Source organism: Cimex lectularius, unplaced genomic scaffold (assembly GCF_000648675.2).
Source record: "Cimex lectularius strain Harlan isolate CLEC.00 unplaced genomic scaffold, Clec_2.1 scaffold39, whole genome shotgun sequence".
NCBI lineage: Eukaryota > Metazoa > Arthropoda > Insecta > Hemiptera > Cimicidae > Cimex > Cimex lectularius.
The window spans coordinates 1,831,716-1,850,605 of NW_019392653.1; the positions used below are offsets into that span (position 1 = coordinate 1,831,716).

General features: G+C 36.7%; 1 protein-coding gene across 3 annotated transcripts in view; it reads left to right on the forward strand.

Moving 5' to 3' along the window:
- The window catches only part of LOC106661176, an 80,286-nt gene that overhangs the window by 27,156 nt on the left and 34,240 nt on the right, over positions 1–18,890 (forward strand). For all 3 annotated transcript variants that reach the window (XM_014384419.1, XM_014384418.2, XM_014384420.2), the window contains one exon: positions 550–656. In XM_014384419.1, coding sequence (XP_014239905.1) covers positions 550–656 — 107 coding nt within the window. The remainder of the gene's footprint in view (positions 1–549; positions 657–18,890) is intronic.

An 18,890-nucleotide genomic window follows, 5' to 3' on the forward strand; every position in this document is an offset into this window, starting at 1 on the left:
ATCCTTAGAAAGTGTCCTAGGACGCATTCACGTTTAACTATATAAAAGAAAAGATCATACATAAAGAAATTGAAAATTTTAAATTCCATGATACGAATAAAGTTTGTTAGGTATTTAATATGTATTTTCATTGAATTTCATGTTTGAATGGATTAAAAAAATGTGTTTTTTTTTTCATTAATCAGGTGCCAAAGTAACAAGCAATTTTGAAAACATTTAAAAGATATACAAATTGTTATACTTTTTTTCTGCCATATAGTTGTTTTTTTCTTGATATATTCAAAACTATATTTATTTTAGCCAATATGATAGATTCAGTTTTTTGAAAAACAAAAAATTAGATATGAAATCCGACAGTTTGGGAAAAGAATATTTCATCTCATTTATATTCCGTCGGGTGTTAAGGGTGTTGAAAATTCTCGGCATACTAATTACATAATGATTTACGATTTATGTTAATCGCACTTGTTCCAGAGATTTTCTTCCTTCATCTTATTATTGACTAAATTTCGTCAGTTTATTAAGAAAAAAATAATTTTTTTTTCACAGGCTTCAGCGTGGGGGACGAGCTCGCTTTCGCGGAAGCTCTTTCCAACACGGACCCTGACAAAAGACGGTCCACGAACGATGGCGACAAAGCTTTCGCCGCTAAACAGGTAGGATTTGTAACTTTCCGAAAATTGGGCATGTCCGTTCAAGTTTTTTTTCTATAAAGCAATTTTATGTTATGGAGTTTTTGAACATACGAAAATTTCACCTAACAACTCAATAAAAAAAGGAACATTTTAAATCGTGACAACCCGTAATCACAAAACTCTCTACGTTGTTATTTTATTTACCTACTTTGTCGGTATCATTAAAGTGTTTGTACATCTAACAAGTTAATTAACTAATGAAATTCCCTAGTTTCGCTGATTTCGAATGATTTGCTAGCTAGCCTTGAATCCTATTTAACTGGGGCGATAGTCTTCTAACCCTAATCCTCTTCAAGCAACCTCTCGCATCCAAGAACACTTTCGTCAATGACTTGTGAAAAAGTGGAGAGAAAAATTGTATGACCAAAACGCACCTATGGAAAAAGGTCTTCTGCTCCAGTGTACAAGGAATAAAATTACCAACTTCTCCCTCAAGTCATACTTAGGACTATACCTAGATATCAGATCAATTTAGACCGCCGGTCAAGACGTTCTCACTAACCTCACTATCCAGAACGATCACATTTCTTTTGACACAGAATTGATTCGAAATGTTCCACTCCGAGCTTACATTCACCCTAAACTTACTGCCTTAAACGACCATGGCCTCGAGACATCCTCATCATCAGGGCTGATCGTCTTGAGGAATTAATATTACCTAGAAATGATCAGTGATGGAGTGAGTGTGGTGTTCAATCCTTTAAAAAAAATATAGTTCTAACTCACAGTAAGTTGTTTTCCATCGATCCGGATTTCGAGCCTTTAGCTCATCACCGATTGAAATTTTTACAAGCTGATGATGAGTTAAGGGCTCGAAATCCGCATCGTTGGAAAACAACTTACTGTGAGTAGGAACTATCTTTTTTAAAAAAGGATTAATATTACCTTCCTCTGAACTCTTCAATTCGAGATTCAGAAAAAAAAAAAAAACTCCGGACTATTAGTTTTGGTACAAAGATTGACAGTTTAGCTATGTTCATTAGTATCTAAAAGTTAAGTCTAAACTTATATAAGTTTAAACTTATAAATTCACTAGTTTTCTTGGTCCGCTTGACCAATTAATATCTTTCAATTAATTAAGGTTTTTATTTGAGATAAAAAAGTCAGTGTCATGAACGGGATTCGAAGCCACGACCTTCGGCTAGATACGCCGCTACTCTACCACTTGAGTATCGTGACTTCGATTCACTTAGAAGTTAACTTCCCATCTCAACCCCACCTTTTGAATTTTCCCTCCTTTTTTATCTCAACTAAAAACCTTAATTAATTGAAAGATATTAATTGGCCAAGCGGACCACTAGTGAATTTAATAAGATAAAATGAAGTATATCTTCACTAAAGCTCTCCGTGGCCATTTCATTTGTCGCCGAGAATCGAACAGATTAGACGACATTTGAAGAATGGCAAAAAGGAGCGAAAATTCAAAAAGTGGTAGAGCAGCGGCGTATCTAGCTGAAGGCCGTGGGTTCGAATCCCTCTTGTGACAATGACTTTTTTATCTCAACTAAAAACCTCAATTAATTTAAACTTATAGTTTATTGTATATTAGTAATCGTAATTGATACTCTCGTTTATTGTTAGAATCTCTTGGTTTATACGTTTTTATTTATTTGTTTTCATTTTTTAAAATTATAATTTCCGTTTCTTACAAACTCGTACACTCTGTTTCTTGTTGAATTATGTAACTTTTCCCCATTAAACAGGATACAAGATTTATAAATATCAAGAAGAGTTTTGAATATAAGAATATTTGTAATAGGAAAAATTTACGGTCTTCCAAATCCAATTTGGCCACAAATGTATATAAAACACCAAAGGAAATCCAGAACTGAACCGCACAAACGCTGGGTAGGCTTCCGGTGATGTCATTCTTCCAAATTTGGAATAATGTTTACAAGACCAAAACGCAATTTTCTCCGTGTAGTCATGGACTGAACTAATTGTACACGTTTCAACAACTCCTAGATGGATTACACCACGATTGGCCTAGGAAGAAAAGGCCAACGTCTTACTTCATTTCAACTACCAGCAATTCTTATAAATCCATTACATACGATTGGGCATATAAAGATACGAATGACAGAACAGTATGGATAAAAATAATTATAACGTTTGTTAGCGAACTTTTAATTTAAATTTTCGTTAAATTTTACTATGAATTTATAGATAAACTTATTTGAGGAATTGTTTTAGTATTTTCCTCTTTCAGCAATCTTTTTGTGAAGAAATATCATACTCTAGGGTAGTTATAATACTAAAAATCCAATTTTTTCTTCTTTCCTCTTTTTTTCGGTTTGAGCTTCAAAAATCGCGCGTGTTTCAGCACGACGAGAAAGATGAAGTACAGAACTCTTACCTTGAAAGAAAAGGGCAAAAGGACAACGCCTTTCCTCAAATTAACTATGTAGTACTAATTCTTACAACTCCGGTGGAATAACACTGTCTCGAGGAAAGTGGAAGAACGAAGGAGGGCATTCGACCTTTATAAAAGGCAAACGACGTACGAAAACTGGTTAATATACAAAAAAACATGCGCGGAAACCAAAAGAATCATAATTAAAGAAAAAAGAATGGCATGGAAAAAATTCTGTGAGACTTTAAATAAACAAACACCAACTATTTGGTCAAGGATCAGAGCGATAAAAAATCATAAGTTTAAAAACAATACCACCCCTACTGCAAAAGGACAGTGGACGGAAGAATTTTTACAAAGGATCACCCCTGACTATGTTGCAAACAAATCAGCCATCCTAGATTATGAAAATACCATGAACACGAACAGATGCCTCCTCAGGGAATTCACACTGGATGAATTAAGAAACGCAGTAAAAAGAAGTAACAGTTCAGCTCCGGGGGCAGATGGCATTCCCTATATTACGTTGCATAAACTTACCCAAGAGAAAAATGGAAGAACTCTTGGTCATATTCAATGAGATTTGGAAATCTGGAATATTTCCATTGCAATGGCAAACTAGTATAGTAATACCACTAGTAATACCAAATAAAGACCCAAACTGTTCTTCATCTTACAGGGGTATTAGCTTAACTTCGTGTGTGATGAAAACGTTTGAGCGAATGGTGAAAGGCAGGTTGGAATGGTGGTTAGAATCAGAAAAGAAAATATCAGACTTCCAGTATGGGTTTCGTAAAGGAAAGTCCACACGATGTCTGTAACTACATTAATTTGAATTTTCCGTTAAACAAAACTGTAATCGCAGCATTTCTGGATCTGGTGGGTGCATATGATAACATTAACCTGGGGTCTCTATCCAATAAAATGGTAAATGTGGGCTTGCCACATAGTTTTGTAGGTAAGGTCATAAACCTGATATCAAATCGCAAAGTGTTTTTAAAGATGGAGGGACAGTTAATTGGACCACGGTATGCTCGATCAGGATTACCGCAGGGAGGGATCTTGAGTCCAATTCTTTTCTCAATTTTTACGAGTGATATTAAGCGTGACCTCCTTACAGGTATAAAATTACTGATCTATACAGATGACATCTGCCTGTATTCTGAACATAGGGATGTAGAAACAGCAAAAAACATTCTTAATGAGGGTATGATCATAATTAAGAAATGGTTATTAGAGAATGGTCAAAGCTTATCTGTAGAAAAATCAGTTGTTTGCGTTTTTTCAAAAAAGAGAAGAATCCCTATGGGGACCAAGTTATTTTAGCAGAGGAAGCCTTTCAAGAAAGTACGGAAGTAAAATTCTTAGGGATGTTTCTTAACAAAACACTTAGTTGGAAAGAACATATTAATTACGTAATTAATAAAGTGTGGTGATTAGTGACCGTTAATCGATAATTATTCAGAAATCGTGAGATGCGGTCAGGTGTGATGTAGGTTTCAGAAAAACATTTTCTTTATCGTGCCAACGTTCCGATCTTGAGGGCACTATCAACACGACACGCAAGAATAGCACAATTACACAGAAGACAAACACTTTGAGCCCTGAAGATGATCTCAATAAAGATCGCAACGTTGGCACGATAAAGAAAATGTTTTTCTGAAACCTACATCACACCAGACCGCATCTCACGATTTCTGAATAATAAGTAATTAATAAAGCGGAAAAATATTTGAATATATTAAAAATGGTAACGTATACAGGGTGAATTGCTACTCGTGCTACAAACTTCACCAGTAGATTCTTGACCCTAAAATGAACAAAAAAGTTCATATTGACCATGGTCCGATTCTCAACCATTTCAGAGTAATTTCGCNTTTGAGCGAATGGTGAAAGGCAGGTTGGAATGGTGGTTAGAATCAGAAAAGAAAATACCAGACTTCCAGTATGGGTTTCGTAAAGGAAAGTCCACACTGCATAATATCACGAGGTTAGTTACAGACATTAATTTGAATTTTACGTTAAACAAAACTGTAATAGCAGCGTTTCTGGATCTGGTGGGTGCATATGATAACATTAACCTGGGGTCTCTATCCAATAAAATGGTAAATGTGGGCTTGCCACATAGTTCTGTAGGTTAGGTCATAAACCTGATATCAAATCGCAAAGTGTTTTTAAAGGTGGAGGGACAGTTAATTGGACCACGGTATGCTCGATCAGGATTACCGCAGGGATGGATCTTGAGTCCAATTCTTTTCTCAATTTTTACGAGTGATATTAAGCGTGACCTCCCTACAGGTATAAAATTACTGATGTATGCAGATGACACCTGCCTGTACTCTGAACATAGGGATGTAGAAAAAGCAAAAAACATTCTTAATGAGGGTATGGTCATAATTAAGAAATGGTTATTTGAGAATGGTCAAAGCTTATCTGCAGAAAAATCAGTTGTTTGCGTTTTTTCAAAAAAGAGAAGAATCCCTTTAGGGGACCAAGTTATTTTAGCAGAAGAAGCCTTTCAAGTAAGTAGGGAAGAAAATTCTTAGGGATGTTTCTTAAAAGAACACTTAGTTGGAAAGAACATATTAATTACGTAATTAATAAAGCGGAAAAATATTTTAATATATTAAAAATGGTAACGTATAAAAACTGGGGGTCAGACCCAGCCTTGTTGTTTTACAGAGCCACGATACGATCAATAATAGATTAGGGTTGCTTTTTATACGGGGATGCGGCCGTATCTACCCTTAAACCGTTAGATGTTGTAGTTAATAAAACTATCAGGCAATGTATGGGGTACCTAAAGTCTACTCCCATAGACGTTTTATACTCTGAGTCATGTGAAATGCCACTGAATCTAAGAAGTCAGTTCTTGGCAGACAAGTTTTGCTTAAAACTAATGGCATATCAAGAGGGTATGTGCGTGCAGATATGTCTGTTGGCGTCACAAACTCTGACTCATAGATTTTGGTTAAAAAAAACCATTACTAGCATCCAGTTGGTTGAAGTTAAATGAATATAGAAATGAGATATACTGCACAAGAAATAAGGTACCACCCATTTTCGACACAAAGTATGAGTATCAGCAATGAGGTGAAGGTCGATTACTTTACCTGATATTAAAAACATGAGCCATGGGGAAGACGAAGCTATTTATAGGAGTGTAATCTATGAACATTGGCCAGGCCATCGAACAATTTTCACCGATGGATCCAAATCAAAGAGAGGTAGGTTGCGCCCTGTTTGAACCAACGGCGAACTATGAATGCATGATTAGGCTGCCAAAAGAATGTAGCATTTATTCGGCAGAACTCTACGCGATATCAAATGCCCTTAGTTATATTGGCTCAGTAAATGAAAATTTTTTTTGATACTCACAGATTCGCTTAGTTCAATTCAAAAATTACGACAAAGGAAATGGAAATTTAACGATAACCATGTGATTTTTGAGATACTAAAAAATATACGACATCTAGGTAAGCAAAATAAAATAGTCACCATACCTTGGGTAAGGGCACACGCAGGTGTAGCGTTTAATGAACGGGCAGATGCACTAGCCAAACAGGCCGCAGAATCGGAGCGTTACTCGCTTTTTAAAGTACACTTTGAGGATCTGATCCCAATTATTAGAGAATTCGCCCGGCAAGAATGGCCGAAGATCAAGGATCGACGAAAGGTGAATTTTACAAGCAGATTCAACCAAATGTTTGTACGGAAAGTTGGTTCAAAAAGGACAATGTAGGGAAAGCATTCGGGAAAACCATAAATAGGTTAAGGTGCAACTATGCTGTACGTAAACAATATTTAGAAAAAGTAGCTTTACTTTCATCAGCACTCTGCGAGTACGGAAGAAGAATCGATGGACATATAATTATGAAATGTGTAAAATATAGACAGACAAGAAATGAATTGTTTGATGCGCTAGGGAAAATCGTGGATACGCCTTTTGACTACAGGGCTTTATTATGTGTATAATATGTACGTTCAGGGAGTATAAATGTGTATTATTTGTTATTTAAGTATTTAACTAAAATTCATCAGAAGGTATAAAGGGAAGCATTAGGAGAATCGGCCTGATTGCGGCCGGGCGTCGCGGGGGCCGCTGGTCTGTGGGGGTCTACTGCTCCGGGCGGTACTTCGGTGACTGCCGGTGCTGGGCTGTGTTTCTACCCCTGACTGGAGAAGGATGTGAATGGCATGACACACATGCATATTCTTCGAAAACAGTCTTCAACGGTTTATAAAACAAACAAAATACAGTAAGAAAAAAAAGACAATAATAATAAGAAAAAATAAAAATAATAAGAAAAAAAAAAAACTCCGGCACAGTAAACAATGAAGAGTTTGACTAAAGAAATCCACATCGATGGTGAAGCAAATGTTCAAATATTGGTTGACTATAAATAACATTTCTGCCGTTACAACTAGAAATTTTTTCTGTTTGTTTATCTCGCTTCGAAGAGTTCGACCAAAGAATATGCCTTTCGTCTATATTTATGCGACAAGATTTCACTTTTCAATACCAGCGATGATTACACAAGGTTTGACGAGGAAGAAGAGGGCAGCGTCTTTCTTTAATCCAACTGCTAAAAATCCCTGTAAATGCCTCACATTACAATTCTGTAGATATAAATGTGATATTACGCTGAAAAGGACGATGGTAAGGTGTAATCTTTCAAAATCTCATATTTAAAATGTAGGTTGAATTTAATTTTTCCGTTGTTAGTATCTGCATTGCGAAATCCCATAGATCAAAGAATTTGGCAATAGGCATGCAAAATATGCGAAAAAAAGGAAAATTACAATCAATTAGAAAAATACAATTTTGTAGGCTATTCTTGAGCGAATCATCAAAAGAATGGTCTTACGTTTGATCGCAATGTTTCGAATTAAAGGTTTGTGGTTTTGTTTAATCCAACGGTTATGTTAAATATGCTAAAAATTAGACTAAAGTAGAGCGTCGATGTTTTTCAATCTAACTTTATAGTTATTCGATGATGAATTTGCTTTTTCTCAAGGAAAACATTAAAATAACAAGCTTACTTTTGATGGTAATAGCTATGTCAAATAAACTAAAAACGAGACAAAGGGAGATACCGTTGATGTTTTTAAAACGTTTTGGAAGTGGGTTTTGTGTATTTTTCCCGCGACCACTCAAAGATCTAACCAAAGAATTTGTCTTTGGCCTATATTATTCTTTATTCAACAGGATTAAATAAACTAAAAACGGGACAAAAAGAGATTCCGTTGACATTTTAAAATCGAAAGTTATAAATCATTCGATGATGAATAGGCTTTTTCTCAAGAAAAACAATAAAATAATGATCTTCATTTGAACCAAAAGTTTTGAAAATAGGCCTTATCGATTTTACCCACTACCACTTAAAGACCCAAAAATCACCGAAGAATTTGGCTTCGGCCTATATTTATCCAATAGGAATATTAAATATGCTGAAAACTAGAGTGAAGTAGAGAGACCGTCCATGTTTTTCAATCTAACTTTATAGGGTATCGATGATGATTTTTTTTTTCAAAGAAAACATTAAAATAAAATTTTTACATTTGATGGCAACAGGAACGCCAAATAAACTAAAAACGAGACAAAAAGAAATTCCGTTTACATGTTAAAATCGAAATTTATGTCATTCGATGATGAATGGGTTTATTCTCAGGAAAAGCAATAAAATAATGATCTTTATTTGAATCCAAAGTGTTGAAAATAGGCCTTGTTAATTTTACCCACGGCCACTTAATGACCAAAAAACCACAGAAGAATTTGGCTTCGGCCTATATTTATCCAACAGGAATGTTAAATATGCTGAAAATTAGAGTGAAGTAGAGAGACCGTCCCTGTTGTTCAATCTAACTTTATAGGTTATGAATTGGCTTATTATCAAGGAAAACATTAAAATAATGATCTTCCATTTGGTCGAAATGTTTCAACATCAATAAATTACTGATCTCAAAAGCCGACCTTGAGGGGCTTCCGAATCGCACGTTAATTAATATGACTTTCACTGGGTGACCTTTCTACTTCTTAAGCAAAAATCTGACTTTCTTGGGCAGTTGCCAAAAGTTCTGAAGATCGGATTTCCGTCAGTGAAAGTAGGATTTGCCGTCGTTGAGATCATCGGACGTCGAAAAATTGCTCAGACGTTAGTGAGCCCGGTAATATCGACACGAGACAATGCCATTACAAGTGTCTTCAGACGTCTGTCCCTTCTATGGTCGCCGTTGCGACACATGCTTGTTTATGAAAGCGGTCGTACTTGAACGTTTCAAACACGTCCGAATGATTTATACTATTGTTTCGACTAACGGATTCGATTCGATTTGTAGAATTAAAACGCGTCAAAACCGAGACCGCATCATACAATGCCTGCTCCGATGAACCGGATTCGACTTTCGGCCGCAAGGGGTTCGTTATAATAAATTTAGGGTAGTCGGCCGCGGCAACCTGTATTGCTTAACCGCTAGCGGTTTCGGATGAAAATTTGACACAGATCGACTTCGGTTTTGAAAGTTCATTAGGACATAGTTTTCGAGATTAGCCGTTGAATTGGAATGTTGTGCCACTGAAGCAGGTGCACTACTCTCAAACAATGTAACTTTTTTATTAATCTAAAGAAATCCATAGCAAACGGCGAGAACGGAGATTAGAATCATCAAAACATTTGATTATTTTAACTACCAACGTATGCAGTTTTTAAATATTTAATACCATTCACTCAAGTAGGATTCCCTTTACACAAAATTTAAAAATAATCTAATTGAGGGTCGATTGGGTAAGTCATACATCACATTCACGCTTATAAATACATTCAACAAACTATTTATTTAAACAATAGTAATTTACAATAAAAAATTACGATTATATGCGATTATAAAAAATCGATATGTACAAAAACAAGCCTGTTTCTTTTCAAAATTAGAATAGGGCACCCAAATATTCGCGGATCTACGAGAATACAAATTCTCATATAGGGTGGCATTCCTATACTCTTTTTATATGGAGCCAAGGACATGAGGTTCCCGAGAACTCTTCGTCACAAGACAGGAGGATCTTTAACGTCCGCACCTGGCCTATTCGGCCTTATCGGACGTTTTGATTCTCAAGATGAGAGCTGACGCACCTCCGCATACGACGGAATGGTGTTACCGCCGCAGCATTGGTATAGAGGCGCCCCAGCCCCTAAGGGCCAAGACAACCTCGCTCTCCGCTTGTCCACTCCGAATGGTCGGGCCCACATTGTGCATCGGGCCGTATGTCGCGCGGAAAAGGCTAAAAAGTCGAAATACATCAGCCTGTTTTCCCGCGCACTCCCTAGATAGAACAGGTGCCTCTATCTCCCAGAGTATTTGGGTTCCCTAGCGTACAAACTTCCGGGACTGCCCCGGCGGCGGTTTTGTTTAAAGTGGAATTGCTAACCACACCCTAGATGAGCACCATCTACGGTAATATCTTTTGTCGAGCTCAGCCTACACCTGCTATGCGCATTCGAGAGACGCCGTAGGCTTAGCCCAGGTGGTCCGATCCTTCGCTTCCCCAAGGGTACCACGCTGGTCATACGCACAACAATGCAAAGCATACTCGAGCAACAGATTCACTACCCGTTTCCGTTCGCTTACTCACGCATTCGAGGAACTATTCAGCGTAATCATCGCGTCCTCAACGCCTATACGCTGTCGTCCGGTCCACCGTCTCCCGTGAGGCCGGAGGTAATAACGCTGGCCATACGCAAGCTTCACGAAGGTCACAAATAGAAGACAGCCTCTGTCTAAGTTCCCGCCAGGAATTCCCAGTGTAACTAGGGCTGAATTTGGAAGGTTTAGTTACCCCGTGGTACAGATGGCCATACACCCTCCCCTGTCTGTGCAGACAGGATCTGGTGCACTGGCCCTCGTGTGACTGCTAAGGCACCCGCCGCCCATGCCGACCCTAGGCCGACACGGGTACAGCTTGTGCTTTAGACAGGTTGCCACGCCCTCTGGGCTACACCTTTATTTTGTGCCCGGATACCCCCCTTGCAACCAAGGCCAAGGGTTGGGAGGGATTACAGTATAGAATGAAGGAACCCGGATTGAGAAAAGGGCCGTGAATTAGTTAATTAGTTCCATACATAGTGGGCTACGGCTCCCAGGGTGGGTGGGAGCCAAAGACAGGAGTCAATAGGATACATCGTGTTTTCTCTACATGTCGGGTGCTTTGGACCGAAAGTAAGTGTTTATTGTGTCCACAGTGTATGGCCGATTCTGATTCGGGCTAGGGTCCTGTACGATTTAGGCTCTTTGGGGGAGGACTTTATCCGTGGACGACCCAGCCCATTGAGCCTGCAACTTTTTCAAAAATTAATTAATTGAATCCACTGAAAAAGAATATCGCATAGACTATACGAAATTTGAAACTATCATAAGTTTAGAGTTACTAGTAAGTGATAAATTATATTCAACCACAAAAAAGATATAGATATCTGCCGATTTATGTACTATTGTTGTTTTTTTATCAGTCGAAAGTGTTAATGAGGCCAATATAGTTTTTTTGTCAATTAACCTAGGTCAAAAACCCTAGAAATTAATCTCAATGAGCCTTCAGTTTTTGTGTCAATTAACCCAATTAAATTTCTAGTATTCGTCTCTTTTCTTTCTGCTTTCTTCTCACTGTATTTTTTTCCAGGGTTTTAAATAAATTAATAACTTTCAGGCGTAGATCTTACACCAGATCTTGTTTAATTAAAGGCGGACTTTACTCATGAAATAATTTAATTATTTCATGGCTGTTTATATTAGGCTTTAATTAATCATCTCCGTCATTACTATAATCGTTTCGTTCACCCGCATTTGGACAAGTTATAACGTAATATCTAAAGATATGGCAACATATACTTTTTTATCTATTTTCTTATCAGTAATAAATACTACCATTAAGGTCACTAAACACCACACAAATAAATACTAGGTTAAACTAAAGGTCATTGTGTTTATTCCTGGTTTGCAAAAGAAGAATTGAATTTAACATAACAATACACCTGAGATGTGCAGTTTCTCAGTAGAGGGCTATTTAAACAATTTCAGAATTCGTAAAAATACATTTATATTAGAATTATTGGATTAGAAAGATCGAACAATATTGAACAAAAGCAATGAAAATGCATGTACAGATGTTAGGGACTGAGAAGCAGAAGCATGATTTATCGTCTTAACAGGGTTTAGTGCGTCCAACTCTTCTGCAAAGGCAGAAAATTGTGTTGCGTTGATAAAACGGATTTCAACACTCGATAAGAGTCACAAAAGGTTTCCTGTCAAATTACAATGAAATATTATGTCAAATTTCACACTATACCAAATAAGACTTAATTAATTTGTTGTGCGGACCACGCTTCTTCAGATTGTCACGTATTCCTGACAACAGCTGTCGTTTTGAAGGTTCACATATTTGAGGATGGCACTCATCTATACATACCAAACTTACCAAACAAGTTACTCTCTGCTGGGTCCCAGGACATGTATGAGTAGAGAGAAACGAAAGAGCGGACGCCCTTGCAAGAAAGGGTGCCGTTATACCGCTGATAAGTCCTGATCCCTCCTTTGTCAAGGGATTCACACTATCAATTATCTCAGATAAAAAGACAAAACGAAAAAGAGGAAACAGTGGAATTCGCTTAATAGACATAAACAATCCAAGAATCTTCTAGCAAGTTTTGGCAGGAAAGAAGCAACATAATGCATTAAAAGAAGCAGGAAAAACTTAATCGCTGCAGGATTTTTAACACTGCAGACTAAATTGGCAAGATGATCAGTTAATCCAATATGGCACGAGCAGTTTCTGCAAAGAAGCAAGGAGACACAAACACCCTTACTGTTAGTACTACACTAACTGGTGCTACATTTTCCCGTAGTCTTTTGGTATGTACAACGTAACCGTAGAAGTAATTCAACCACTGAATCCGGGCCTACTAATCAAATTTCTTCATGACCTAGGACTCACCGGTGTGCAGTAGGTACACACGGAGGATACAACAGCTCACAAAGTGCGCAGTACATCACAAGCCCGAATATTACATCTTACGTACATACAAAACGCAGTCTTTTGTTATAACATGCTATTTACATGGTTTGTTTCGTCCATCTTGTAAATTCTGTTTTGTTATTGTAATTTTTATATGAGTTTATTGACTTAGTTTTTTGAGCCCAGAAAATCTTCAATAAGCAGAACACTTGTCAAGTGTCAACAAAATGTCACTATTTTTTTTTTTTTTTGACTGTAGACCAAAATCTTAAGAGTTTGGCCAATGTAGCTTTCCTTTTACACTTTGATCAAGTTTTAATTTTAGATAAGAGAAAAATATAGGGAAAAACCTGAGCGCACCAGTAAAAATTGCGAGAATCACTAGTGAAAGTACTGTTTAAGATTAAAAAATGATCATGTCACTATCTATAAAATTTCTAATAGTTTTTACAACCCTAGTAAACTGAAAATAACCATGTACGGGACTGGGGCGACTGCTATCCACTCTGACGTTAAAATCTCCGCCGAAAGAGAAATCTCACTTATTTTTCCAGAACGAATAAGTCATCGATGGTGGATGTTGAACACGTCTACTAGCGAAATGCTTCCATCTTAATATGGAAGATTATTAAGATAATTGATAAGAAGGAGAATCAAATAATAACTAAGAAATAACACAGTAGGACAGGCGAGATGAAATTGCATAATATTTTTGTAAATGTTATGGTTGACTTAGTAGGATTACAATTGTGTTGAAAGGTTTTTACAATTGATAAATTCTAAGTTTCATAACTTTTTGCTTTTGATAATTAAGAACGTGGGATGGTTGTTTTTTCTGTTTTAGATTCCCTTGTAATTGTCCCAAATTTTTCGATGGGCGATGTCACCTTTCAAAGAATTACAAGGAAGAATTCCTGAATAATTACAAAATGGCTGTTGATATGTTTGGTGTCTTTTACTTTGTTTTGCCCAGGATTGGTAAAAAAAGCATAACTAACGTAAGTGTACTTGTTGAAATTAGTTGACCCCAGAGGGATTCTAGTAGATATTCGCCCAAGTACGTTAAAACATGTTTTCCCAAAGACATTTCGTAATTAAAAGATATACTTGTTTATAATTTCATGCTGAACCGGTATAGGGTCGCTTATTGGGTCTGTCTTCACCGGGTTCGCTGAATTATTCAAACGCGTTTCGGCATTTGACGAGTTCCTCACTGAAGATGGCGCAATGCCGAAACGCGTTTGAATAATTCAGCAAACCCTCGGGTGAAAAGAGACCCAATAAGTGACCCTAATAAAATTACAACCATATCTTTCAAGGTGATAGTCTCACAGTGATCGATGTGCGGTCAGTCACCACGATTTAAAGATGCGTCCTCAGTATTTGACAAGTGCTGTTAACTTTTAAAAAGATTAATTATTTTCACGTATGTTGAACTTATAGACTTAATTTAAATCTCACACAATTTTTGATTCTGAGAGGGTTCGGGCTCAATGATTTTTTGCAATTAGTTTGGATGAGATTTTAAAAAACTGATTGATGTGTAACGTCGTTTTGACCTTTGGGATTTATTTCACCAGTGACGCATAGAGCAAAGAGAGATGCTAATCCCAGTTTCTCTACACCTCAGTAAAAAGTTTCACTTTTTCCCCTGAAAGCGAACGCTCGTCCTCGGTCAGTAGACGGTGTTTGTTTCTCCCCATAATCTAATTGTGGAAAGTGGATCGTGCGTTTCGTGCGAGTGGCTCCCGTCGTCCTTTTCCTAATGTTGCTTGGAAATCCGCGGAGGGGAAAGTGCCTGCGGCTTTTAAACATACCGACCACAGGATTTTCCTCTTGGCAAAAAAATAAAATAAAACCGTCAGGTTGATATCACGTAAAAACGAAACCGGCTTCAACGTCCGATTACATCCTATGGTCCTTTAAGGAGTGTCGGGTCTTTGGGTCAAATCACTAGGCCATTCGGTAAATAATTAGTATCCGGTGGTCGCTTTTATAGCTCAATTACTTTAATTCGTCTAGTTATTACGGTTTGCCTCGAGTGTATTATTTTAGCGGCAAACCCCTTATTTTGGAATGGTTTCACACATTTCCTTACATTAATCATCCTGTCTGTTTAAAAACACTGTTATGATTTCATTAGACGTGATGTGTTTCTCTAATACAAATAATTTACTTCACGATTCAGAGTAAAAACAAGGGACGAACATTCATTAATCAAGAATATCAAGTTAATAATTTATATAAAAACAAATCTGGTATCCACAGAAGTAGGAGATATTGGCAAACATTCTCATGTCACAATCTATAAGAGGCGGATTTCTTTTCCACTCGATAATAAACTATTTAATATGTCGTTTCATTGATTTAACTTATCAATATAACTATAATCACTACTTTATAGATTTAGTTTCCTTGACTGACCCTTACTAATTACTCAAATAGACTTATTGAAACTAAAATCAAATTTTTTTATCAGGAAAAGTATGAGCTGCGTTTTTTTAATCTGGGAGAGAAGCATTTATGTTTATATATAATACATATCTTTCCTTGTTATCGAAATTCTTTAAGAATGAAAGATATGCTCTAATTATTTAACTTTGGAAAGGTGATTACGTACGGTGCTTACATTGTTATGCCCCGGTATTCTTTTCAATCTTTGAAACTATTTCGACGCGATATCCTCAACGTTTGTTTTTTTCTTTTCAATTGACAATTTTTAACCGTCAAGATGCATATTCGGCGTTTGAAAACACCTCAGGGACAGACATTTGAGAAAGTAGGCCGGGTAAAATTTTGATTTGTACAGATTGACGTTTATAACCGCCTTAACTACACATTTAGTCGTCAGGTTCAAGACAGAAATTGGATAGAAGATTACAAGTAAAATAATAGTAATTTCAATTAATTATTCTTTTTATCAAAGGTCTTGGTTGAGATGAAAAAGTTAGCGCGCATCCCACTCGTGTCACTAACTTTTCCATCTTTCATCAACCAAGAACGTAGATAAAAAAGAATAATTAATTGAAATAATTAATATGGTCAATTATGACGACTAAACATACACGTATAAATATAATAGTAGTGTTGATGAAGAATTACAGATGGAAAAATTGGAGCAAATCGATGACCTCCTTATTGAAGTATTGAAGTGCCACTGAAACCTAAACATTTGTAAACGCCGTAAATGGCTCGTAAACCACATCCAAAAAAAAGTCTTTAGTTTCAAAAAGTAAACATCTAAAGTAAATAATGTTTGACTTCTTAATATGACGTTTCCTCTAGGGTAACTTTAAACTAACTTAAATTTTAACTTGGAATTATTTAAGCTCTATGTTTTCTATGTTATGATGCATTCTAACTACATAATATATGCTTTTATACCAGAAATAAACCTGGAAAAAATCGTAAAATCATAACTAAATTTTCTAAATTGCAATGGCTACTCTTCTAACCCAAATCTTTACTCCTTCTGACATTAAATACGAAATTAAAAATCTACTCCAAAAAGTCTCATTTGATCTCATCGATCTCATTCAACGCTAAACTCCCAACAAAGGCCCTAGCTTTTCGAACTACTCTTATTCTCGGTACCATGCAATTTACGACGCCATGGAACTCAACCAACCAAACCAACTTACAAGTTCTTACCAAATAATAGTTTACTGCCAATTCTTGATAAGTCCTTTGAATAATTCCCCTGCTCAACAGTGCCGTCCTGTTGTGGACATCGTCACACCTTCCCTTGAGAAGAAGGCTTTCGATCGAGTCTGGCACTCCAGAGGCAACCCGTACATTTTCATCCTCAAGTCCTTTCTTTTTCCGACAAGCGGAGTATCTCTTCGTTGCATTCAGGGGAATGACAGGACCATATAGCGGTCACTGGGATCTGAAAATACAGCTATTCAACATGGGTGTATTCAGCGATGACCACATTTGTAGGTTATGTAACCACAAGGAAGAAAATATCACCCATATTATTTTTGAATGCAAAGCAACCGCTAAATGGAGTCATAATTAGGATATCAAGAAGATAACAGTCCGTGATATAACACTTCTTAAGAGAAGGATGAATCAATTGAACTGAACTAAGGAACTAGAAAAAGTACACAAACTAGAAGGCTGTAGTGTTTTGGGAGTACAACACCTTCTCTTCCTAGCATTCCATCATCAGCATCATCATCATTTCCTTCGTACAAGACATACGCGACCTTCGCTCGGGTCCTCGATCCGCTTCTATACTCAGTGCAGTTGCTGATAACCCTTCCCATCCTGACACCATTAGCCTAATATAAGCTGATTCTCTCCATTCTACCCTCCGGACATATCTATACTTCGTTGAACAATGGTTAAAAAAAAAACGTGAATTAGACCCGACATCACAACAAAACATGGCGTTCACCCTCTTTCGCATCTCTCTACCATCAATCTATTATAACTTACCCTTCCTACTGAAAACGTTATCTGCTACATTAGTTTCTACCTAGTCAAGCGAATATCCTGGACTCCTAGTAAACGACTCAAAAGGACTAGACAGCAGATCTGAGCTCTTCCTCGACAACAAAATAGCCATGTACAACTCCATACTGAAACTAATATAGACATATAGAATAGATAGAGGGATAGAAATATAGGGTTTAGCCAAACCTTTCAATCCCGCAAGAATCCAGTACCTACAATCAAGAATCCTTAGATCCACCGTCAATACCCGTTCTACGGTTTCAACCGCACCATCCACAATAAATATTACCTTAATAAAAGATGTACAATCAGGTTAAGAATACTACCAACCTCAAATCCCACTTTAATCCTAAGGTACAAAACTTTCCTCCCAGTCTGTTTTCAATAATCCTCCTTGACGTCCAAAGAGACAAAGACTACGTTTTAGGAGTCCTATCAATTGATCCTCTTAGTGATCTATAAACTTAAGGTGCATCACGTATATTGTTGCTTTATATATTTAAAAAAATTCTCGCCTTTTTTACAACTAATTTGGATATTTATAGAGTAAACAGTTAAATTAAATGTTAAGTTAAATGTTCGAATTTACAATTTTTGAAACTCGCTTAAAAGCCATCCTATTTAGACTGAAGCGAAAATGTCGGACTTGTGCATAGATGTTTAGAAAATTTTAAAATTTGAAATTTGATAAAGAATTGACAAATGTATGAATTTTAGAAAGAATGATTTGTTATTTTTACGATCAAACCCACCGGAAATTCAGAATTATCTGTACATGTAATGACGAAATAATTGTTCGTTGTGTACCTGTCAACAATTTCACTTTTTCTTATCTAAACTAAAAGTGCTGAAATGTTTGTACAGAGCATATTGACCAATGATGGCCGAAATAGTCAACCCTTCAGTTACATAATTTCTCCTAACGTAGAATCAATTAATTATTACAGCTGTAGTTAAAGTTACACCTAAAGTTCACTACTGGAATTTCAGGTTTGACCATCAGTGTAATCATAAAAAAATTACGAATCAATTATACACCAAGTTTTATCCTTGAATGATGCATTCCAGAAGGGTCATTCACCAAAATAATTTCAGACATATTTTCTATGTTCTGAAATACACCGAACCTTGTTTTGAACTTAGTCTTGTCTGGATTTTCAAAATTTAATGAATAGATGTTTTGAAAGTGGCATCTTCGAGTTCGCCCAACAGTCTCTCACGTTTCCGTTTCTCTCATGATATCGTGTCGATCACGTTCCGTTGAAAGTTTAGAACAAAGTTTAAAAAAAGAGTCAGTGGCCGAGATGGTTTCGCCACAGGGTCGAGCAAAGGCCGCGACCCGACTGTGAAAGACGCTTGCAGCTGTTTGGATCTA